The sequence below is a fragment of the Brachionichthys hirsutus genome, chromosome 10 (assembly GCF_040956055.1).
Source record: "Brachionichthys hirsutus isolate HB-005 chromosome 10, CSIRO-AGI_Bhir_v1, whole genome shotgun sequence".
NCBI classification, from domain to species: domain Eukaryota; kingdom Metazoa; phylum Chordata; class Actinopteri; order Lophiiformes; family Brachionichthyidae; genus Brachionichthys; species Brachionichthys hirsutus.
Window position 1 is genome coordinate 5,040,879 of NC_090906.1, and position 24,937 is coordinate 5,065,815.

The window sequence follows — 24,937 nt, forward strand, 5'->3', positions numbered from 1 at the left end:
TCACATAATAACAGCTTTAGGGTTCAAAGCTACATTTAACAATATATTTTTGTAATGTTTGCGTTAGGGTTCAACTGTTTTTAAAAGCCAACTTTGAGAAACTGCTCGTTTGAAAGAAAAGGACCGAAAGCATCCATATTTACAAAATTTTAACATTTACTTTTCAGAATTTCCCACAGCCTGAAAAGCATGGATTAGCTGCGTGACACAGAAATGTTGCTGAAACAGATTTGTGACAAATTAATATTAAATCTCTGTCCCAAATCTTGGAGTATTTAATGCGTAATGTTTCATTAAGCCGTTCTTCCACATCTTACAGCCAAGCCTCACTTAAAACCACAAAAAGAGTCAGGAAACCAAAACCCATTCACGCATCCATCATCAGCATCACATCCTGAATCAGTGTTACACATGTTAATGTGTTCAGTACACACAAAGACGCTGAAGGGGCTGCAGAGTGGCCGATGCGCCAGCAACCCTGAAGCGGCCGTCTTTCAGAAGCGCCACAGCCAAAATGAAGGCAAGTCTGTTAGTATCAGCCAAGTAAAATAATAACAATAAAAAAACAAACAAGCATGAAAGAGAGCAGCCCGTCCAGCCCGTCCAGCCCGTCCATGTCCTCCATCCTCGTCTCAATCCGCTGGATCACACTTCTTCAAAATAGGCCATCTGAGACATGTATGCAGAGTTTCTCTGCAAAGCAAGCTTCCATTAGATGCTGTGAAGATCACAACCGGGTATTAAAGTGAGTTTTTATATCTACTGCCGGTATATTAAATAGTAGAATTGAATGGGATATTGATTGACTTAACTGACTTGGATTAATATAATCCAAGTCAGTTAAGGTCTATACAAGCCTCTTATTAAAATGTTATTACCCATCAACTACATTTACTGGTTTATAGCCTCTCCGAGAGCCCCTGAAGAACAATGGCTGACCACCAGACGAACGGGGTTCACGGAATAAGAGGAATAAGAGCGTGGGGCGTACGTACGTTGCTGTGAGGCTCGTAGACGGTCTCCTGGACGTATCCCCTCGCCTCGCTGCGCGGGTTGTAGAGGCCGGCCTGTTGCTGCTGCTCCTCCAGCTTCAGAGACTCGATCTCCGTCTTCAGCTCCTTCAGCTGGTCCTGCAGGTGTTTGCTCTTCTCCATGTACTCCAGCCTGAATTTACGCACAGCAGCATTCAATCGGGCAGACCTTCCTAAAAAATAGCATCAATAAAGCGTTTTTAAATCACCTCTCCCTCTCAATCTCCATGGACAGCCTTTTCATGTCGGAGTCCTTGAAGTCGAGACGCGTAGATGTCGATTCATAGGCGAAGTCTGGTGCTTCAGGGGGAGCAGGGGGAGGAGGGGGAGGAGGAGTAGAGTAGGCTGCTATGAGCTGGAAGGGGGGGGAAAGGAGGTCGTGTTCATTATTAAACTCATGATGCTAAAAGCGCAGGCAAAGTAAGATTACACACCAAGCGCCACCGATCAGGCTCGCTGGAAAGCCTCTTCTCAGATATCGACTCAAAACCTTTAAGAACGTCTACAAACGCGTTTCCAGACTCAGATCCCAACGACTACTTTGTGTTCTTTGTCCCATCACAGGTCGATTGTAAGCAAACAGGCCTGAACTCTAACATGCCGGAGCTCGAAAATATTTTTGAGATTTCACTAAATCCTATCAGCTCCTGGGGGAGATAGAGCAGGCCTGATGCCTACAGACAGACGAGGGCATCCCCTATATGCCCCCTTTTGCCAAAAGACCCATCATCACCGTACAGGGTATGTCGTCTTCGTGATCTCCAGCAGCTTCTGCTTGGCTCTGCGCTCAGCGTCCTTCGCCTCGGTCAGGTCCTGCTTCAGGTGATCGGCCTCTTTCAACCTGGACCCGCACGTTTAATCAGGTCAAGACGGCCGGGAGACAGAAGCAGCATCAATGCAGACTATAATCAGGATAGAGTGTGCTTTTCTGTTTATAGGGACGCAACAATTAACAACAACCATTCAAAGGGCATCATGTGAACAGTGAAGTGACATTATCCCATATGAAAATGAACAGACTTCAAATAATGCAAGTTATCGGTTTCATATAAAGAAACCAATAACTCGCATTGTACAAGGTGGCCAAACTTAAGAATCTGTCGCTGAAGGCAAATTGTGACGTTTTTGTGCCAGAGCAGGAAAAAATATGTGACGTTCTACATCTCCACTGTGAATAAGACGTTGAAAAACAAATGAATTTTAATTTAAAATCGGTAGAAACCGTGTTTTTAAACAGCTGCAGTGCTGAATGTTGGCAGGTCATGAATCTGACTACGGTATCATACTAGCACTTCATCGGTGAAACCATCTCCACTCCAAGAAGTGCTCGAGGTGAAGCAATCATTAAGCAGCACAGCAGTAACCAAGGCGATTCCAGACCTCCTCTCGGACTGCTCCACCAGTTTGACGGCCAGCTGCTCCGCCTCCCTCATCTTCTGTTCCATCAGCCGTTTCTCCTCCTTGGTCTTCATCGCAGTGACTTCTAACCGCTGTCTCTCCTGCTCAGCTTCGGCAGCCTTGTGGGCCAACAGCTTGGCCTCCTCCTCAGCGATCTGGGCCTTCTCTGCCAGCAGATCAGCCGTTTCCTCAGACCGCAGCTGGACAAAATGCATTGTGACAGATTTACACCAATTCTTTGTTTTGCAAATTATTATGAGATTGAAAGGCTTTTTAATTTTCCTTAACGGTTGATAAAATTCCATTTTTTAATTCAACGTTTCCTCAACCAGGAAGTCTCTTGAGATTAAATGTCTGGGCAAGCTGGCCAACTAGAAATCAAAGAACCCTGTTTAGTCCTAATTAGAATTTAACTACCCAAACCTCAGGGTGTTACCAAGTTTAATTCTTACATTCTTCTTATCAGAGCACGTATCGATAGATGTTACATCATATTTCTAGCAAATGATTGTTTTGCGGTTATATATTCTCTTAACTGTTATTATGGGTCTGGTTAATCTCACATCTTTATTGTTGTATGTCATTGAAATCTAGAGAAGCTGAAACGCCGAAATAAAACACCAAATTATAAAATTGCATTTCAATTTTCTTGTAACCTGGTCAAGCTCAACCATATTGTCAAAAACAACAACAACTAATTTGATCATTTTGGAAGTTTCCTACTGATAATTTTCTCCCATTTCCGGTCATGCAATCAATAACAGGAATGTTTGCGTAAACGGCCTGAAAGATTCAACAACTTGCCAGCGCCTCGTTGGCCAGCCGTGCCTCATCCTGCAGCTGGAAAAGCCTCCGTTCCATCTCTTCCTTTGCCCGCTCTGCTTCCTCCCTCATCTGTTTTTCCCGCGCCAAGATTTGGCGCTCCATCTAGACGAGGGACAAGAAAGTCATTTCATATTATCAACCACCATCAAATAAATATCTCTAGCCTGAAGTATGTGGGGATATCGTTGGGCGGTGGAGAGAATGCTTCGGGGATCTCCTCAATCCCGTTGACGCTGGATAGACTATGTCTCTCGGCTGGCCTGGGAACACATCAGGACCCCCCCCCTCCCCCCCCGGAAGAGTTGGAGGAAGTGTCTGAGGAGACAGAAGTCTGGGAATCCCTGCTCAGTCTGTTGCCTCCGGTTGGAATAGTCTGGAGTATTAATCTCAGAGACATGACTGACCTTTTTTCTGGCCTTCTCCTCTTTAGCTTGAGCCTTCATCTGCTGCACTTCAATGGAGTCCACCTTCCTCCTCCTCATGAAGAGATCATGGTTACCGATGCACAACTGCAGGATCTTCACACACAGACCAGGAACGTCTTAATTCAAAGAACTCTGATTGGCTGGAATTTAACCTTTGTGTGACCAAATAGGCAAACCAACCAGCTTGTTAACACGCAGCTGAGATGAGTAGAACTTGAAGACATCTTTCTTCTTGTCCAGGGGTTTGATTGTGAACTGCAACATGGTAACATAACAGAGGTCAGCTCTTCTGCACTGTTGACTATTTGTTGTTTTATTTGCTTAGTCTTGACAGACTGGAGATCAGTGATGCCCTTCAAGTCTATAAGACAGTGGGACAGCTTTGAGAGCAAAAAAATAAAAAATAAAATTCAATCTATGTTTTTTCATTACTTTTCCTGTTCTTTCAAAGTGAAAAGAAACTGACAAATTAATATTATCTAAACAAGGATCGATAGCTTTGGTGTTTGACAGGTCGCTGCTTGCAGTTACCTCCTTCTCGCTGTAAGAAATGTTGCGGATGCCACTCCAAGGAAAGGATTTGTTCGGATTGAGTTTGCTGTTTGGGCTGTAGATATGAAGCCCCTGAGCATCCACTCCGAGTAACAAGTCTGTATCCCTCTTATTTTGCTGCGGACATGTGAAACAGGAAGATAAACCATCAGAGCCACGTGAGGAACTAGCATTAGCTGGAGAACATGATGTACCAGTAGTATTTCTTAAAGAGCAGTTGACAAGTGCAAGTATTTTTGAAAGAATGAATCCAATTAACGGACATGAGACAGCTAGGAGAAGTTCTAAATGTTTGCTTTTCCAGTCTTTATGATAAAACCTCCTCCTAAAATAAAACGAGACTCACAGTAATTGCAAAATAGCTGACGCCGTACATCTCAAGGTCCTGAGCAATTTTCAGGTATTCCATCTCAGCCTCATCCCTGCACGGACAATATAAAAACAAGGAAAAGAAATGTAATGCATCAAGACAATCCTGTGTTAAATTGTCTTTACACGCCGGATGTCAGAAGGCGTGTCGGTCCTACCTAGCAATGCCTCTGTGTTCGGCATACCAAGCTGTGATCTTCTCCTCCCACATGTCAGCTGTCATTTGGTATTGCATTAAAACCTGGAATATAAGCACAGAAAACTCACATACAGTAACACAAACACAAAGACAGTCTCATAGCAGGCTTTAGATCAGAGGTGCTTATAGTACTGAATACTTACTCTTTTTGGCAAAAGCTCATCTTGTGCCAGGAAGCCCGGCTTGTGAAAGTTTGGGTCATAGTCTCCATACTGTAATTGAGATTGCAGGGCGGACAGAGAAAGGCAGGTATTACACAGGAAACAAACTGGGGAAGAAATAAAACCACAGACTTCACTGTGATGAAAGGTTACCCTACATAAAAACAAAAGACTCATTTAAAAAAAATATGTGTTGGTCTCACGGAGCTTCTTCATGTCAAGTTGATCAAAGCATTTTATTTTTAAGCCTTTTTACATTAATCTTTTTTTTTTTTTCTTCATGAATGGGTTAGGGTTAGGGTTAGGGTTAATTTCAGTGAATTTCAGGTGTACAAATGGAAAACAGATACAGGTAAAGTTTTTAAAATCTCCAAACCACAAACTTTAGATAATTACCTTGGCTTGGACAGCATACGATGCCAGCAGAACAGAAGCTTCAGGGGAGCAGAATATCTCTTCATCTAAAATCTGTTTTTTCACCTATAAAAGTTTGAAGACATATATTTATTAACAAGTGAACTTAAGTTTCTTTCAGCTTTCTATCTAAATGCAACAATAAAAAAATCAACAATACCTGTAAGAAGAAGAGGTGTTGCGTTATTTCTTGTACAAGTTCTTCTTCTACTTTTTCTGGGAAGAATTTCGCCAGGAAATGAAATGTGATGGGAGAGTCCTTGGGAACCTCCTGGTCCAAAACCTTAAAGTCCAAATAAAAGGTAGGAAAAAAGTCAGAAGCGCACATGTATAAGATTTTGTTGGTTCGACCAGTCTCCCAGTTTAAGTTTAATACAAATTTACGTGACAATTTCATTTCTCAATTAACTGATGAATTTATTAAGCAAAAAATACTTACGGTAACTCTTTAAGGCCTCTCAGATATGAGGATTTACTAAATTTCGGATGGTTTATAACAGGGGTGGGCAAAGTTTTTGACTCGCGGACAACATTGGGTTCTAAAATTTGACTGTTCGACTGTTCATCAATTTATTTAATTTTGAAAATGTTTCAAATCGTCTGCATTGTACAAATGTTTAAATCACATGATTCTAAAGAGGAGGTGTTCCTGAACGGTCTTTTAGCCGGTTTGTTCCTTCTCTCACCCGTTTCTCAGGCTTCAGCCAGGCATGGGTGTCCTTCACGGTGTACCTGAGCCCAAAGAACCAGGTCTCCCTCAAACCAACCGTGCGACACACCAAATCAAACAAGTCCTTGCCTTTCCATTTCACCTGAGAAAGCCAATAATAATAAATAAAAAAAAGAGAGACAGGTTATTAATATGTTCTTCAGTATCCATTTCCTGAAAATATTACAAGCTCACAAAATATTAACTCTGGATTTTTTTTTATATATGAAGGATACCACTTGAAACTTTAGGACTAAAATCCGAATGCAAGTCATTTACTGACGTGTCTTCGGAGATTCATCCATATCATGTCTGTGTTGAATAAAGTTAACTGGACTTGTAGGAGAAGCTCAATCACTCAATTGAGTAATTTAATATTGGTTTTATTTTTATTTGTACTGTTAAATTTGTATTGTTAATTGTGGATGATTTATGTACGAAGGACTTTCAACGGAAACAAGACCGCAAGGGCTTTTTTGAAATGCTCCTCTTAGACAGGATGTTTGACTTTATTTGTACTGTAATACATGCTACTGTGTGACTGTACTTGTACTCTAACATTCTATCTAATAAATATATTCATCATCATCAAGCTTGAAGCCATTTCTCCTCATCCAAGAGGCTTTTGACGAGGAGAAATGTTGACTGGATGCAAAAAGAACGTAGCTGCTAATGAACATCCGCTTAACCCCTTCCTGAGAAACCTTTACACGCTCTTCAAACACAGTTGTGTCGTGAAAAAGGGTCATCTTCCACTCACTGATGCATTTCCTTTTAAGTTGTAGGGTTAAGGAAATAAATCGATACCTCACAACTGAACTCCATTTCGGCATCCATCGTAACAACTTTGACTTTGAAAGTCTTCGGCTGTTTCTTCTTTAATCCGAGGATAGACATGTTGAGGGTTGATTCAAAGGTCAGAGAACCCTAAAGAAAAGAAAAATCAAGGATATTCACTTTAAAAATAACGCTGCTTTCATGACGAAACATTCCAAGGTACACGAGGATGCACGCAGGAACTACATTCCTCATTTTGGGAAGTGCCAAGCTACCGCTAAGCTGGATAACTGGACGTGAACATTACTTATCGAACACACCGCACAGCTGGAAAGCAGAACGGACGCGGCCCATTACCAGCAGCAGAAGTCCCGGGCGCCTGCCGTCCGACAGGGCTCGGAGGCGGACGAGCTGTCTTTTTTTTTTTTTTTGCTAGGAACACCGATGCTAAGCTAACAGCTATGCCACGAAAACGGACCAAAACAAGTCGCGGAAACCGTGAAACTCTCGAGATATCTCCATGGTAACACGCGTCGCATCGAAGTATGTGGCTTTCAAAGAACTATAAGTATTACTACTATCGCTCGGTGATAACTTTCGTAGCTTTAGGAAGACTATCCAGAATACTTTTTTTTTTTTGTTATGACTCCTACCCACTCTACAGGTGGGAGCGCGAATAGCAGCTTGAAATGACGCCACTGCGCATGCGCAGAGATTTTTGGACCAAGGCACGCCTCCTTCGATTTAAAGCGAAATTGTCCGTCCGTGTGTGTGCGTGTGTGTTTGTGTGTTTCGGGAAAACGCAGAGAGAGGTAGGGAATCGAGATTCGTGTGATAGAAACTGAATCAACAACTCTTCATAGGAACTCAAAAACCAAATAAGACGTGACGACTCTTACCGTGGGAAGGGAGCCATTGCTATTAATGCTAAAGTGCGAGTGTACAGTAGATCCTGTGCTCTTACGCAAAGCATGCTGTTGCATGTTCCATAAAAACATGGTGTACAGTTGGGGCAACAAAATGTGGACTTCTGGTGAACAGCCAGAAGAGTATAGAAGGCGCAAGGTTTATTTCATGCAAATCTGTAAAGTAAAAAGAAAAATGCTAGTTACATATTTTATAACCATAGAGGAGGTCAGGCAACCGCAGGCTTCAAACAGCGTAATTCAAAGTTTCAAATATCCTTAAGTCATTATACCAACATGCATTAAGATGCTCAAGTTCCTCATCTTCATTTGCATTTTATTGAAGACAGTCAGAATGCAATTATTGAAGTATTAAAATTGTTTGAGTCATTCCCCATAAATAAACCTTGCACTCAGATAGCAAACTCCACCAAGGTCAAATAATCCTCGACATGTTGTTCCTGCAGCACCAAAAATCACATTTCCTCTTTGGTGGGTGTAATGATAAAGTCTTTAAATAACATAAAAATACTAGTATTTGGTTGTTGTTTTTATTGTGTAGAATGTTTCCTGTAAATTAGTTATAACAAATAAGAATTCAGTAAAGAAAGTCCAACTGAAAATAGCATTCAGTTTAGCGGCTCCGAGGAGCGTCATCATCTCCGCCAGCGTATTTGAGAAGCAATTATGTGATCACTGTTGTTTGATTCTGTGAAAACAATAAATTCATTAAGTCAAAAATATTAGTCCACAAAGCTTAATGAAGGGGTAAAAACACAACTCTTTTGGGTAGATGTGTTTTGTTTGAACCTTTTAGTACCTTAAAGTACTGTATGCCGCTGAATCTGGACTTTATTCCTTTTGTGCACCTGAATGAAGTCAATGCTCTAATCTTATTTCTTAATCTTCTCCATCTTGGAATAGATTATAAACAATGTCAGCTGACAAAACATTTGCAAATGTGAGAGCAAATATCTTATCAAGTCATAAAAGCTCATCATTAGGAGAAAAGGTCAACTTCTACGACTCCTGGGCTGAGAACTACGATGCGGTAAGAAAGCTGATTTACTGTACAATAAAATCATGTCTTTGGCCTTTCCATCGTGGTTTTATTGCAGCATTCATGCCTTTTCTGATATCTGATATGGCGGAGTTTAAGTATCTTGGGGTCTTGTTCACAAGTGAGGGAAGGATGGAGAGTGAGATTGACAGATGGAACGGGGCATCCGTCTGTCCTGGTGAAGAAGGAGCTGAGCCAGAAGGCAAAGCTCTCGATTTACCAGTCAATCTACGTTCCAACTCTCTCCTTTCGTCTTGACCGAAAGGACAAGATCCCGGATGTTTCTAATAGATGTTTTTATGAATGAAAATGTTCAGATACCTCCTTGTGTTCGTTTTCTTCATCAGTGGCTGAAGACATTGTCCCTTCTTAAAACCTATTTCAACAGGATGTGGCTGCGCTGGACTACCGGGCACCAGGTCTGGCAGCAAGGACCATCTCCACCCATTTCAGCGGTGACCATGAAGCAGCTGTTGTCTTGGATTTGGCCTGTGGTACAGGACTGGTGGCAAAGCAGGTAAACTCACACGATAGAGGTCAGACTCCATATCACTAAGAATCTGGACAAACGAAAACTGAATTATCTGTCGAATCAAGTAATTCATAAAACCTTTTTTGAATATAAATTTTCCTTTCATGAAAAGGAAAATCATTTATTTTCGGAGAGGCCATGGAGGAGGATTATCGGTCGGCCTCAAAACAAATTCTTGCAAACCGTTCGGCTCCTCAGGAGAGGAAAGCGTTGATTACAGTGGGGGAGGGGAGCGGCTGACCTCGACTCGGGATATTAGCGTTATTCAACTGAAAATATAAAATAATTTCAACAACTTTTGACTTTTCTTTTCTTTTTAATTGTTCACAAGTGACAGGGATTACACGTTTCTTTGAATTACAAGTTTTATTGAAGATCCTTCTTAGAACTATCATTTAGGACATCACAGACCTTGTGGCATCTTAATTAGCTTGTCTAATTTATTGGACCAATATGACTAATTGAAAACCACTTGTCTCTGAAACAGTTGGAGACACATGGATTCAGACATTTTGTGGGTGTTGATGGAAGTGAGAGAATGTTGGAGTTGGCCAAAGAGGGTGGGTTGTACCAGGAGTTGAAGCAGTGCCTGCTGGGAGAGGATCCAATACCTGTCCAGTGGGGTAATTTTAGGGTTCATTAATTGATGAAGCTTGTTTATCTTTGTCACTCCTCCACCTCACCCCACTTCATTTCCTGCAGGTTTGTTTGATGTGGTTGTGATTGTTGGAGCGCTGAGTGTCGGGCAGGTCCCGGTTCATGTGGTCAGAGAGTTGTGCAAGGCTGCCAAAGCAGGTGAGACAATGTTTGTTGTTTGTAATGGTGTCGCAAATTTAATTTTTGGGTGTCATTTATTGAACAGTGCATGGTATCCATATTAAAATTGTATATGTGTACAAATATAAAATGGTTGACGTGCACAACTATACATAATGTTTTCTTGAATCAGTCCACTTGGAAATGTGTGATGTGGATCAGCTTCGCATCCCATCCTCTATAATAAATAATGTACGGTATGTATTTTGGGTTTACAGTAAATGCTTGGCAACAGACGAAATCTGGTTTTCAAAATGAGGGTTTATACCAAATGCACAGTGTAAGGAAGCAGGATCTCATTCCAATAAGTTAAAAGGACATTACCTGTGTCACATATAAATAGAGTTAAATGCAGTTTTATGCATTTCAGATTTGAAGGCCTGCATGTGCATGTACATGCCAGGAGGGAAGACTTTTAACTTCTGTGCAATACCACTTACAGTGGAACGTCAGCTCTCAAACAAAAAAACCCAGTTTAAAATACCTCGGAAGTTGAACAGATTTTCAGAATTCAAACACATGAGTGGAGCCACGGCGAACCAAAGACACACGAACGAAGGCGGAGTCTAGCCGTGTAGGTTCAGTTTAAGTCGACCTGCCAAAGGAGAAAGACTGTGCAAATGTTTCGCTTCTTGTGCGGGTTCTTCCGCTTTGCTCTCTTTAGCTGTTAATCATGGATCCAAAAGGCCAATCGAAAATAGCGTTCGATTTTGGGATCTTGCTGCGCAGTCCGGTATGGAGAAATCAATGATTTTGACTTTTCTTAAGAATTCTGAGCAAAAGAGAAAGAGAAGGAAAAGGACAGTTATTCAGTCTTCCAGGACAGGCTTGTCTTCCATGTCTTCCATCACTTAATCTTGAATTTGGTACAATTGTGAAACTTTTTTGACTAACTAGTTATGGACCATTAAATGAAGGGGAGCAAAAAAGTATCTTTACATGCAATCTGGATCCAATCCGGATCCAGATTGCAGATCCAGATCCACTCTACATGACTGTCAAATTCCATAAACATCAGTCTATTGAGATATTGAGGAACACTTTTTGAAGCTCCATTGACTGCAATGTTACCAAAAGTTTCAAAGTGATCCATAATCCAGGATTATAACACATAACTCTCGCCTTGGAAGAGGTAATACTGGCTATTCTCCCTCACATTGAGAGAGAATTGCATCAGGAATGGCACCCAGGGTAAAACGTTTCCAGAATTAAGCATTCCATTGACTTGAAGGTTGATTTGCTATGGTGACCCGTGATGGGGGACAAGCCGAAAGAGAAAGAAGAAGAACTGTTTTAAAAGACTGAGGTCCATAGTCTGTCAGTAGGGAGAGATTATCAGAAGCAGAATACAACTGATCCTCATTTAACGGCGTATATACGTTTGTTAAATGAAACCCCCCATTGACCAACAAGTTGGCTGACATTGTGTGGTCAAAAAAAAATTATATTTCATACTGTGCATATGTACTGTACATACTCAGTCACAACTCCACAGCCAGTGCATTCAGCTTGTTGTAACAGCGATTCATTGTCGCTAAACATATACCTGTACTTTTAAATTTCTGAAAACCCGTCGTAACTCCAAGTCCGTTAAGTGAGGACCATCTGTACTTTATTGATTTCAAGGTGGAAATTGCTTATATTTAGCAATGGAATACTAATTGCTAAACCTTACATGAAGGTAGAAGCTGATTACTTTCTGGAAGAAGCCAGTTGTCATCAGTGTTCTCTCCATCAAAGGCAACAATGATCTTCAAAGAAAAGATTGGTATAAAGCATATTTGGCTTTAAATGCTGTTTAACCCTATCCCAACATCAAAGAGTGATCCTTTGATGTTGACATGTCAGGTTCCTGTATAAGTGAAATTTGCATCAATAGTCCAGCTCATTGAGCCAGTTCAGGCAAAAACAACAAATCAACCCATGGAACATGAACCCACTAGTCAAGTTAGTCAACTCTGCATGGTGCAGATGCCAGCAAAGCCCATCAATGTAGTGCTGCCCAACAAAAAGCTTCCAAATGGCCTTCAACGAGTCTCCCAGGTGAAAGTTGTGTGCCCAATTAGCACTAAGAGCCCACGCAGAAGCATCCCACCCACCAATGTGCGACCAGTCCGCCTCCCACCAATTGACCAGCCGATAAAGCATAAAATGAGGACAATAGGGCCATTTATGGAAGAGAAGCCCTCCCCAGCCAACTACCTCAAAAAATATTCTGGAGCATCCAGAATGTTACCTATAGCACGTCCAAGAAAGTCTCATACTGCTGTTACGACGATTTCCAAATCCGTTCCTCTGATAATTCATCTGGCCAGAGACTTTGTGAAAGAAGCCAGGAAAAAAGTGTTTGTCACGGTGAAGCCAGCAGTTACCGATATCAAATACGTGGAGAAGAAGGATTACGGGGAAGTACCTCAGTACCTTCTGAAGCAGAAGAAAGTGAAGCGAAAGGAGAAGGAGGAGACCCTGGTGAAGGAGCAATTCCTGACAGAGGAGAGACAGAATGAAATTCTTCAGCAACTGTGGAAAGAGCGGGCCAAGAAAAATGATGAGTTACGTATGCTCCTAAGGTTCAGAGAGAGCAGGTCAAATCAGGCCCTGAGGTATAAACTACAGGCAGCCATCAAAGACCTAGAATATGACATCAAATTATTTGAGAGAGGCGAGAAGCTGAACATAGCATGCCTGTTTGTCACCATGAATTACGCCCACAAATTTATCTGAAGCAATGCATCTGCCTGAACGGGTGATGTTCAGAATCAGAATGTTTTCATTGCCTTAATTACTTCCGCCGAGGGGGGCGGGGGTTATGTGATCGTGATCGTTTGTCCGTCCGTCTAGAATCAGAGACTTTAGTGCAACTTTAAGTCCCTGATTTTAGGGACAACCCTCCCACCTCTCTCCTTGCATTTATATAGTCGAAAGGTCTGCGTTCACACTGTGGTTGCTTCACGAAATAAACTTTCGGAGCAGCGTCATGTGGGCTGAAAGAGGCGCTGGTCGTTTGGACAAAGTAGAAGGGGGTTAGGGTAAGGGGTTACCTTATGGCGGGTAACTGTTGTTCTGATTGTTAAAGTTCCCAGGTCAGTTCGGAACAACGGAATAAAAAATGTAAAGATTTTTATGCTTCAAAATCGCTGACAGACAATCATCCAATCATCATGTCCCAGACGCTGATGGGCGGGACAAAGCCCAGCATTTATCCAATGACCGTCCTGTTTCGATCGATGCTCATGCTAAGCGCCTGTGCTCCGTGGCGCTGCAGAGAGAAGTCGTGTCAGTTACCGGTGATAAGTAGCTGATTCTGAACAAAGGATGAAAGTATTATAATACTTATGCATTATAATAACTTATAATGCGTTATAATACTTTCATCCTTTGTTCAGAATCAGCTACTTATCACCGGTAACTGACACGACTTCTCTCTGCAGCGCCACGGAGCACAGGCGCTTAGCATGAGCATCGATCGAAACAGGACGGTCATTGGATGAATGCTGGGCTTTGTCCCGCCCATCAGTGTCTGGGACATGATGATTGGATGATTGTCTGTCAGCGATCTTGAAGCATAAAAATCTTGAAGCATAAAAATTAAGTTTTTCATGACATTGTTCTGAACTGACCTGGGAACTTTAACGATCCCCAACGACTTTGTCTGTTAGAAATGACTAGCGTTTTGTAACATTTATGATTTAGGCCAGAACCAGTGTAGGCCAGTGGTCATTCAATGAGCTTCTCTCATTGAATGACCACTGGCCCCCTCCAAACCAAAACAAACATGGGAGAGGGAGGGACTTACCCTAACCCTACTTTGTCCAAACGACGAGCGCCTCTTTCAGCCACATGACGCTGCTCCAAAAGTTCGCTCCGCAAAGAAATCACAGCGTGAAAGCAGACCTTTCAACTAATTATAAATGCAACAATTTGCTCCCAATCGAACCGAGTCCTCTTGGTGCAGTGTGAAAGCACTCGCGACAACCCCCCCCTGCCCATCCCACCCCTCTCTTCTCTCGCTCTACTTTTCCAGGGCAAACAACATCGTATTATATCTTTTGCTTTTAAAGACTGTCCAGCACCAGGACAAGAGACCTGGATAGATGAATCCAGGGAGTCAGTGTCAGATGTTGTCAATGACAAGATGGATTTTAGTTTTAAATAAAATAAAATTGGTTCTCTTTAGAATAAAAAAAATTGTTTTTCATTCACTCTTTGCTTATAGTATTGATGATTTAGATAAATAGAAATATTGTGATGTAGTTCTATAATTTGATTTAACTTAAGGTATAACTTACATGAACCTGACGGATTTTTATGGGGACTTGTGCATATATCTGATGGCAAGAATGGTGTAGAGGCTGTGGTTGACAATATGGAAGCAGCAGATACAGAAGTGCAGGTTCAGAAGCACGGATCCACATGCACATCATCCATTGCAAAATAAAATTTTGCTCATGGTTTATTATTTGTATTGGAGACCCGGGCACTTTTATTTGTCAAGATAGTTGTTTTTACATAGTCCTTTTATTGTTTTAAAATGATCCGACGAGAGGTGGAGGAGGGAGCCACCCTCACCTTTGCGTCTGATCGGTTTCACCCACTTTGAACTCCGGATCTGTAGGAAACCTAAATAAACTGACACCGTCCTTGTGGGTATTTGAATAAAATCCCGCATCACAACGCAAAGGCATTTCCGAGCACTTTTCTCTGTGAAAAACATAAATACTGTACGTCGGATAAAGTCACCAGTTAAAACTGCTGTCCCGGGTCCATCGTCTTTCAGTGCGATAAATGCTAGTCCGGTAAAAATGCTAATCACAGGAACGTTTTCTTGTTCTCAGTGGGATTATGCAATGCTTGTTTGTAACTTGTAAATATTTCATTGGGTTTGGATTTCTATATTATATATTATGTTTAAAAATGTCAATTTCATATCATATTTAAGGGCTTATTATTCACTGAAAGTAGAAGTACAAATCATGCAACTGTTATAAATAAGTCCCCAGCACTTTGGTTGTAAATGTCTTTCCTGCCTTTTTATGTTTTTAATCGCATAGTGACACCATTGCCCTGTCCCCTGCTACACACTAGGTGGCTACATTTGCATGACAACCAGAGGGAACCGTGATAATGCTGATTACAAAGTTGCCCTGGAGAATGAGCTGAAGCAGATGGAGGAAGAGGAATTGTGGACCTGTGTAGAAGTCACTGTGGAGAAGGACTGGGAGAGAGCGGTGTCAGAGCACGAGCATGGCTACATCTCTGGTGCTGTGTACATCTATAAGAAACTATAAATGGTGTAATGCATGACCATGTTTAAAAAAAAAGTCTATTTCTGTCAGTGAAGCTGTAAATGGACTTTAAATTTCATAACAGTATATTTCAGTAAAAAAAAAAAAAAAAAAATTAAATTAAATAAAGGCATTGCAAATACCTCAGCAGAGACCAGTGGTTAATTTATGTGAGATGTAAATGTAGGTGTAAGTGCCTGTTCTCACTGTTCAAGATTAAAGCAAAGTACTGCTCAGCAGATTTAGTTATCGGTGACCATTCTGCAAACGTTATTACATGTAAAACAAAAAAAAGAGAGAGTAGGAAAGCTCTGTGTGAATCAAATGTAAACCCAACATTAGCCTGTGAAATAATATTTAATCTTTATTCAATTGCTAGTCTCTTACTTAAACTGTGATCATCTTTGCATAATATCATTTCCTCCACAGGTATGTACGGACTTCACGGACAATGTGCTACAGTTCATTATGAGGAGATGCAGTACACTTACAAGTGGTTATACTTCTATTTGATGATTTATAGGTGCTTGAATAAAAAGTAACGAAAGCAACTACAGCGGTTTGGTGACTCCCTGCACTTCTGTTCGATGCCGAGGGCTGCTACAGAAACTTTATTCTCCTTGACAGAGTACCATGGCAATTGGGGAAAGCTTTTGAATTGTCCTAAAGAAACATAAGTAACATTTTGGATAATATTTGTTTAACAAGGATACATTTTTCTTTACAAAGAATTCTAAAGGTAGCCAATTAATTCAATTTTTAGGGATTTTTTTTTTTATAAGACTGGGTTATTATTTATAGGGGGGTGGGGGCAAAGTGGTGTAGTGGTTAGCAAGAAGGTACCGAAACCTATCTGTGGAGAGTTTGTATGTTCCCCCTCGTGTCCGCGTGGGTTTTCTCCAGGTTCTCCGCTTTCCTCCCACCTCAAAAAAACATGCAATTTATGTGAATTAATTCCTCCAAATTGTTTGTTGCGTATGAGTGTGTGCGTGAGTACGTAATTGTTCGCCTCTGCGTGGCCCCGCGATGCATTCGGGGTGTACCTGCCCTCTCACCCATATAGCAAGCTGGGATATACTCCAGCAACTCCTGTGACCCACAAAGCGGAAAAGTGGCAAGAAAATGGATGGATGGGAATGGGTTGGCCTAGATGCTGGGACCGTCATCAAGGACAAATGATGATGGGGAATGGAAGCAGGTGACTAAATTTAGGAAGTCTGGAATTTTTAACAAATGAGAACTTTTTTTTTTCCAGAGTTATACTGTAAATGTAATAAAGTGGGAACCTTCTTACATATAATGTGGGACAGTAGGTTTATTTGTGTCATCTTGAGTTACACATGTATCAGATATTGGAGCTAGTATTTCTTTTACTGTTTTACCTTTAAGTGATGCACGTAATCAGTGGTTCTAAATCTTAGAGAATACCTCTGCCATGTCAAAATGTTGTTGATGGCAAAGGAGGGCAGTTAATTAAAGGAGGTTGGTGACTATAAGGTTGTGGTAGTGTCGCCAGCCAACATAGACTGGTGGGGTGTAAGATGACTCTAGTGGTGAGGAAGAGGACTAGGGCAGAGTAGAGGACAACATGGTGGAGGCTAAAGAATGAAGTGTGTTGTGTGACTTTCAGGGAAGAATTGAGACAGGCTTTGGGTGGGCAAGAGAGGCTTCCAAAAGACTGGAACTCAACAGCTAAGGTGATCAGGGTCAGGGAGACAGGTAAGAGACTACTGGGTGTGTCTTCAGGAAGTGCGGAAGTATATATAGGAAAATAGGTTAGCTAAGAAGAAGTGGAACATTGACAGAAGAGAGTAAACGGCAGTACGGGGACATGAGATACAAGGCAAAGGCAGAGGTGGCAAAGGCCAAACAGAGGGCATACAATCACCTGTATGCCAGGTTAGATAGTAAAGAGGGAGAGAAGGATCTGTACAGGCTGGCCAGACAGAGACACAGATGGGAAGGATGTCCAGCATGTTAGAGCAGTATCTTATTTCACAAGATCATTCATTTTTAATAAAGTTCATTGAATAAAAATATTATTACTCTGTGCTACTAATTCAGCCTTGTGTATAGTTCTTACTGCTCATTTTTGTAGAATGAATAATGAATGTAATGAACACTGATAAGTGTTCCCCCACACTTCAACACAGTAGGTGAGATAGGGTAGTACTAGGGATCGATATTTGAAAACTGTGGCCGCAAGGAGAAGGACCTGGATATTTACACAGATTCTTTTTTACTTTTAGTTAAATACAGTGGTACCTCGGTTGGCTAATTCATGCAAATTGTACTGCTGGGAATACCTGTTGCTTGCAACTGATCATTTGGTGTTTGGAGCTACACTGGATTTGCCAACATAATCCAGCAAACAGTGATGCTGGGAAAAGGAGCTCCTTAATATCAAAATCAGACTTTTCGGGTTATCTCACACTGCACTGTTATAAAACAGAGGAAAATTGTGCATGTCCCTGAAGACAGCATGTTCATGTTTAACCCCACAATTTGAATAAAAAAAGTTGACTTTCTGGATGGAGAGGAAAATGCAATTGGCAAACAAATGACTTTTGGACCACATGCATGAATGGCTGCGTTTATAGCCTGTGGGGGCCTGATACAATTTTCCATTCAGTATCTCCAAAAGATACTGTAAGTTACATATTAAACAAGATAAGAATAATAAGCACAAACCTTTCTGAGGGAAATGTAATCCTGACTACAAACTGTCCCATTATAAATGATGAAAGGTTAATAATTAAGGCTCATATGGTCCAAAAGTCACACGGCTGATAGGCAACTGCTTTCTCTAAAATCTTAGACAGAAATGGAAGGTTTGAAATTGGCCTATACACGTCAGTCTTTATTGTTGTTTTTTTGAGAAGAGGTTTAATGACTGCTGCTTTAAAAGACTTGGGTACATAACCTGTCAGTAAGGATAGATTAATTATGTTTAGCAAGGGATATAAAAGGGTTAATTGGAAATACAATTAATTGATCGATAACAACACCATATTGAGAACAAGATCCAAGATGCAATTAAAGCTTTGGGTGCTTTCTTTTACTTTCTGAGAGAAGCCTGAGGTAAACATAAACCTAAAGTGAATTTTGACTCAAATTAGATAATGTATAACTGTGAGCCGCCATGCCATAACAAGTACAAATTCCATGTGTGTCACCACAGAGCTTACAGAAGCCTGCATCTCTTGAGAGACAAGTTCAAGAGGACCACTCTGATTTAAAGAGCTCACTCTAAGGTAATTAACACACAGATTTCAGGTGATTTTACACAAAGGAAAATTTAATTATTATGTTCTATTTTTGCATTGATGAATGTTCAGCATACAATATGCATCTGCTGTAATCATTCATTTGACAACATTTTGCTCTGGTTCTTTCTTCTGTGGAACAGGTGTATATAATGTCAGCTATCAATAAAGCCTTTGAAAATGCGAAAGGAAATCTTATACCAGCCTTGAAAGACTGCACAGCAGGAGAAAAGGTGGACTACTACAACACCTGGGCGAAGACCTATGAGGAGGTAAGAAAACGGAAGTACATTAAAACCTGATATTTGATTATCAAGTACCATCTTAATTCTTTTAGATTTAAAGCTTTTGACACAGTGGACCATGCCATTTTAATCGACCGTTTAAAAACATGGGATCACAGACAAGGCTGGTTTAAATCATATATCTTTGAAAGAACTTTTGCGGTCACCAAAGACAACTTTTTTCTTCAACAGCACCGGTGGTGTACCACAAGGTTTGATTTTAGGGCCCATTTAATTTTCTATTTATATGCTTCTACTGGACCAGATCATCCATCTCCTTTCATTGCTATGGAGACGACACACAAATATAATTTCTCCTGAGACCTGGTGACCCAGTAAGCCTAGCTGCTGTTTTTAATTGTCTTGATGATATTAACTGTTGGATGGCACAAAACATTCTTCAATTGAATAACTCCAAATCAGAAATCATTCTGTTTAACCCTTCGGATCCCTTCAGTCATTTAGTGCTTGATCCACTATCATGCAACCTCAAACCAACTGCCAAAAACCTGGGAGTGATATTTGGCTGCAATCTGCACTTCACCTCATCAATTCAACTGTTCAATCGTACTTCTTTCACCTCCAATTAATCAGAAAAGTATGATTGACAGTTTGAAACAGTTTGCCTGCACTCCGACCTTGGAATGACAGCTTTCCCTTTATCCAATAGAATGGGTGAATATCACAAGCTTGGCTACAGGAATCCAGCGGCACGGCATGCAGTGGGTCTTACATGAAAGTGTGTGAATCATTGTTCCCTCTTTTGGTACAATGATCTGCAGTCTCACGTTAAAGAGTAATCCTTTTTCCATTCCATTCATGGTAAAAACAATTAAGTAATCTACAATTGTATGTGTTAACTTTAGCCACTTATTCAGAATACACAAAAAACACTAAAACTGAGTAAAGGTCGGCTGCACTGAGATTGAATAAACACAGTAAATCTGTTATCAGATGGTGTTAGAAGGTAATTTGTGGTTTTCACTAATGTGATCTGTACTAATTAACTTTGAATCCTGACTGGAAAACCTGAAACTGTTTGGGAAAACCTCAGGCAGCTGACTGGCGACTGCTTTCTCTAAGATCTCTTACAGAAAGGGAAGGTTTGAAATGGGCCTATACTTAGCAAACATCAGGATCCATTGTTGGCTTGAGAAGAGGTTTAATGACTGCTGTTTTAAAAGACTGGGGTAGATAGCATGTAAGTAAGGAAAGATTAAGTATGATTAGCAGAGGTATGTTAATCGAGGGAAAGACCTCTTTCAGTAGTTTTGTTGGGCCTGGGTCGGAGAGACAAGTGCATGGTTTAGATGAGGCAATAGTTTAATTGCTGCAGGCTGATGGGGGAGAAGCTGATAAATGTCATCACTAATGGGATGGGCAGATAATCCCAAGGCTTCCGAGCTCGTGTCCCTCTTCCTGAAGTGGAGTGACTCGAAACATCGTGTCGGAGCAACACACCAATCCCACATAACCAAAGAAGTTTGACGCTTCGAACGTCATCGCTGCTTCACTTCGGCTATCATTGCTTCAAAATGTTTCCAAGCATTGCATTGGCTCATAGTCTTTCTGTGCGTTCTGAACCAATGATTGCTTGACAGGTTTGAGTGGTTTGGCACTATATAAAATGCATCCCAGCATTGACCGTCCCCTGTGAAAGGATTTTTTTTCTTCCAAAACTGGATAAGTTCTTTGCAAAAAAAGGTAACCGTCTAAAAACAGTAGAAAAACTATTGCTGCTGAATAAAAACCTCTGAATCCCCTTTCCACAAAGTCCCAGTTACACGAGCACACCCCATCAATCATTCAATTTCCCAAATTTTCCTCTTTCCATATCCTAACTACTAATACTACATTTATTGAATCGCGTGCACAATTGATCAATGTCATTGAAAATGTCATTCAAACAAGCCTGAGTGACACTTAAATTAGAAAGAAAACGTTTGCCGTCTCCCATTTCACCACTAGATGTCATTCAAACGATCCTTTGAATGCATAAATCCATTTTCAATACAATTGATGAAGCGGTTCAATATTGGTTAATGCTTCATTTATCCATCACTACTAAAAGGTTTGATCTTGTTAATGAATTAAAGAAGCGCATGAAATCATCACTACTGAGACCTGTGGGAATAGAAGGACCAGTAGAGCTGGAGCTTCGTGTTAGCCTATCTACAGGATCAATGAGGAACCTATCAAGCTGTGACAAAACAGGCAGCCGGAACCCAAAAGACGGCAGATAGAGGCAGTTGAAGGCAGATAAGGAATCAAAGTTCAGATTTAATTAAACAAGCAGTTTAAAACAAATAAACAAACAGGTAGTCTGGTCAAACAGATCCAACAAGGGATGAGCAGCAGGCAGAATCCGGGGATCAGGGAGATAACAGGAAGGTAGAAACTGGGACAAATGCCAACAATGTGGTGGAGAACTGAGGGCTGAGCAGCGTATATGTAGGGTGGAGACTGACTGAGAGATGGGTTACAGGTGATTCAGGAAGCACAGGTGAAGGGGATGAACTTGATTAAAAGCAGGGAGGTGCAGAAGGCGCTGGAATGAGAGGAGATTCTATTGCAGGAAAACACCAAAAATGAATAGAATAAAAAAAAAACTCAAGTTATGGCAGGTGTCATGAGAGAAACCTTGGATCGCTCTTGTTCTCCTCTATTAGAGATGAACAATATGTTACTCTGGCCTTGCAGAGGTCCTTCCTATATGTTGTGAGGCTGTCTTGTCAGATTAAACAAGACATCTCCAATTTATTTGAGTGCAAATTATCTCTAGGCTTCAGGCTGTTTGCTTTACTGAGCTAATTTGGGAATTAAACCATGGAGCTTGCCTTTTTAGTTTAGTTTTTTTTAATTCCTAAGGGAGCAATGGAATCAAGCCATGTGCACGACAAATACCCAGAATCAACCACAAGATGGTCTATTTGGGAGGGACTAATGCTACCACATGTCTCCTCTCTGTCTCCTGGTCCTGACTCCGGATGGTCAGGGATTTGGCTGTCTAACAAACTCGGCCCGGTTTCTAGAAATGAGAGCTGCACCATCAAAAGCAGGATCGATACCGTCTCCCGTAATCAGACCAGGTTCCCCCCAGAATGTCCGCCAATTATCTATGAAGCCCAGCACCTGCTCCGACTTTCCTTCATCAGTGCTTGAAGTCACTGTTAATTCTCCTTTGAATAGGATGTGCTTGCTCTGGAGTACCGTGCACCATGTCTAGCAGCGAACATCATCTCCTCCCATTTCAGCGGCGACCGTGAAGCAGCTGTTGTGTTGGACGTGGCCTGTGGTACAGGACTGGTGGCAAAGCAGGTAAACTCACATGGTTAAACGTGGTGATCTGGATCACCACCAAAATGTTATAAATTGTTCTGGGTATCTTTCCATGCATTTGTTCTTTTAACTCTTTTAATAATGAGAGCAATGAAATTTGTAGTAACGTACTTTAATTTCTGAAGGAACAACATGATAATAAATCTTGCTTTATTTAGTTGTTTTCTATTGTTGAGTTTGTGGTATTAAAAAGGAACTTGCTGTGATGAGTGCCATGAAGTTTTTAAACTGAAAACAACTGATTGTGTGACTAACGACTAAATGTGTCTGTTCTACAGCTGAAGACACATGGATTTAGAAAATTTGTGGGTGTTGATGCAAGCAAGGCAATGTTGGCGTTGGCTAGGGAGACTGGGTTGTACCAGGAGCTGAAGCAGTGCATGCTGGGAGATTATCCACTACCTGTTCAATTGGGTAATTTCATGATCCATTAGAAGGACACGATTAATATTAGGGTCAGACCTTTGAGGGCTCACCCCCATGACCAGGACAGATATTTGTATGCAGAAGGCTCAAAATGCACAGAGAATTGTATTGATAACATTCTGGCACATCATATATTTCTCAGATCGCTATTTCATCAAACTCATAATTTTTGTAGTGCAGTATAAAAGTAGCGCCAATCTCTGGGCTCGTACTTAGTTATACAGTAATTAATCAGACGAAGCAAAGAATGCCCACCAATGGGTGTAAATGAACTGCTGGCGTGTTTAATTTAACGGGGTTGGAAGTCAAAGCAGTTAGAATAACAGAATATAACATAAATGTAGACTAATTAAACAATTAAACCTGTGCTTGGCTCAGTTCTATTTAAATTTAAATTCTTCATTCTATTTTAGGATCCTGTTATATGTTACAGATTTATGACAAATTTATATTAACATTGGATTTTAATAATTTTACAAGTTGTGGTAGTTTCATTAAAGTGTGTGTGTTTAAACATGAAAACTTATGTTAAAACTCTCTAGATATTGTAGCTACTAAATATAAATGTTCACTTCCTATAGATTCGGCTGATGTGATTGTGATTGTTGGAGCATTGAGTGCTTTCACAAAAGTCCCAGTTAGTGTGGTCAGAGAGATGTGCAAGGCTGGCAAACCAGGTAAGAGTTATGCAGGCATACGTCACACATCTCCGGTTCTATTTTGGGATTTATGCTATACTTGCACAATGCAAAAGTCAAAATCTTTATGATCACAAACAGCAATCAGTTTTATTTGGTAAATGCACAACTGCATAGTCTTCTCTTCCAAGTCACCTAATGCATTATTGATGCACAGAAGTCTGCCATCTTATTGGTGGTTCCCAATAATGTCTCCCAAACATTTCTTTCAGTAACTAAGTAATTTCCAACAGCAAATATGCATTTATGGTTAAACCTAATCTTGCCTGCATTATTGTAGAGCAATATCATTTTGAAAAGGGAGTTTGATCCTTGAGCACTATGTGGTTAGTTATTTAAGTAGGTTTAGTTACAATGAACTTAGCCTGCATATTATTACAAAATGACTGTATCCAAGCTGCCACTATCTTATTGTCCAGATTTTACATTATCTATAGGTGAGTTGACTGAAGAAGCTAAAAATGCTATGAACACTAATTGGTCTCTTTCAGGTCCTTTTTTGAATAAGCTCTTTGGATGTAAACAAGTATTTGACTTCTAAATTTAGTTTTAATCACTCGAAGATATTACAGCATTGTAATCTATTTTACACCAGGTGGCTACATTTGCATGACAACCAGAGATGGACCTGCCAATCAAGAGTTCAAAGCTGCCCTGGAGCGTGAGCTGAAGAAGATGGAGGAAGAGGGCCTGATAACTTGTGCTGAGATCAATCAAGTGAAAGAATTTGAGCTGGGAGTGTTAGAGGAGGAGTCTGGCTACATATCCGGTTCTGTGTACCTCTATAAGAAAGTATAATTGAAGCACTCAGAACGAAATTATTTCTGAAGATAGGAAACCAATCAGCAAGATTTTCTTTAAAATGATTCCTGTCAGTGAAGCTGCAGTTGTGCACGGCTCAGTTTGGCTCAGTTTCATGTTGAACCAGTTAAATGAGAGAGTACACTGCAAACGCCAGTAGATCACTTCTGTCATACGCAAATGCATTACATTAAAGCCAATTAACAGTCAATGGTGGTTGTCTGTGTTCATTGTGTCAGTCATGATAATGTGTTTTGTATTGCATGTTACTGTGGTATAACAACCAACCAACACCAACGCCCTGTTTAATAGGTGAAATGGTAGATGTGTTTCAATTTGTCAGAGGTAAGTCTTGCCAGAATGATGAGCAGTTTACCTACGTTAACAGCTAGGGTCATTATTTCAACAGATATCTGCTAATGTCCATGTCAAGTATGAGTGCCTTAAGCCGTGGGCTTTCACACGATTTTATTATGTTCGCATAATGACAATAAAGAATCTTGAATCTTGAAGTTGTGTAATTGTTTCTCAATTTGTGTAATTATACAGCAAATATGTGAGATGTCTAAATGTGAGGAGATTTGTGAATGTACATGGGAATCTAAAAGTGTGCATTCAAAATCACAATTATGAGCGTAATGAGATTCATAATTGTAAAAAACCCC

General features: G+C 40.7%; 2 protein-coding genes across 3 annotated transcripts; one reads left to right on the forward strand and one right to left on the reverse strand.

The window, feature by feature from the left end:
- Positions 1 to 576: 576 nt before the first annotated feature.
- Positions 577 to 7,510, reverse strand: LOC137900446 (merlin-like). Its single transcript, XM_068744530.1, has 17 exons — positions 7,218 to 7,510; positions 6,891 to 7,010; positions 6,061 to 6,186; positions 5,535 to 5,657; positions 5,357 to 5,440; positions 4,943 to 5,011; positions 4,759 to 4,841; positions 4,578 to 4,653; positions 4,211 to 4,348; positions 3,860 to 3,934; positions 3,659 to 3,772; positions 3,234 to 3,356; positions 2,412 to 2,629; positions 1,770 to 1,872; positions 1,241 to 1,386; positions 996 to 1,164; positions 577 to 693 (listed from the first exon to the last, which is right to left on the reverse strand). The coding sequence occupies exons 2-17, from the start codon at positions 6,978 to 6,980 to the stop codon at positions 646 to 648; spliced, it is 1,785 nt and encodes a 594-aa protein (XP_068600631.1). The 5' UTR covers positions 6,981 to 7,010; positions 7,218 to 7,510; the 3' UTR covers positions 577 to 645.
- Positions 7,511 to 7,644: 134 nt separating this feature from the next.
- Positions 7,645 to 24,269, forward strand: LOC137900299 (methyltransferase-like protein 27). 2 transcript variants are annotated; one of them, XM_068744363.1, is made up of 7 exons: positions 9,324 to 9,342; positions 18,640 to 18,712; positions 18,868 to 18,996; positions 22,198 to 22,326; positions 22,626 to 22,761; positions 23,355 to 23,450; positions 24,067 to 24,269. In XM_068744363.1, the coding sequence occupies exons 3-7, from the start codon at positions 18,877 to 18,879 to the stop codon at positions 24,267 to 24,269; spliced, it is 684 nt and encodes a 227-aa protein (XP_068600464.1). In that variant the 5' UTR covers positions 9,324 to 9,342; positions 18,640 to 18,712; positions 18,868 to 18,876. The 2 variants fall into 2 exon arrangements, with proteins under 2 accessions (XP_068600465.1, XP_068600464.1); XM_068744364.1 differs by lacking the exons at positions 18,640 to 18,712; positions 18,868 to 18,996; positions 22,198 to 22,326; ... (1 more) ...; positions 23,355 to 23,450; positions 24,067 to 24,269 and adding exons at positions 7,645 to 7,672; positions 8,690 to 8,816; positions 9,845 to 9,980; positions 10,060 to 10,152; positions 15,259 to 16,001 and having other exon boundaries at positions 9,214 to 9,342.
- The last annotated feature ends 668 nt before the right edge of the window (positions 24,270 to 24,937 follow it).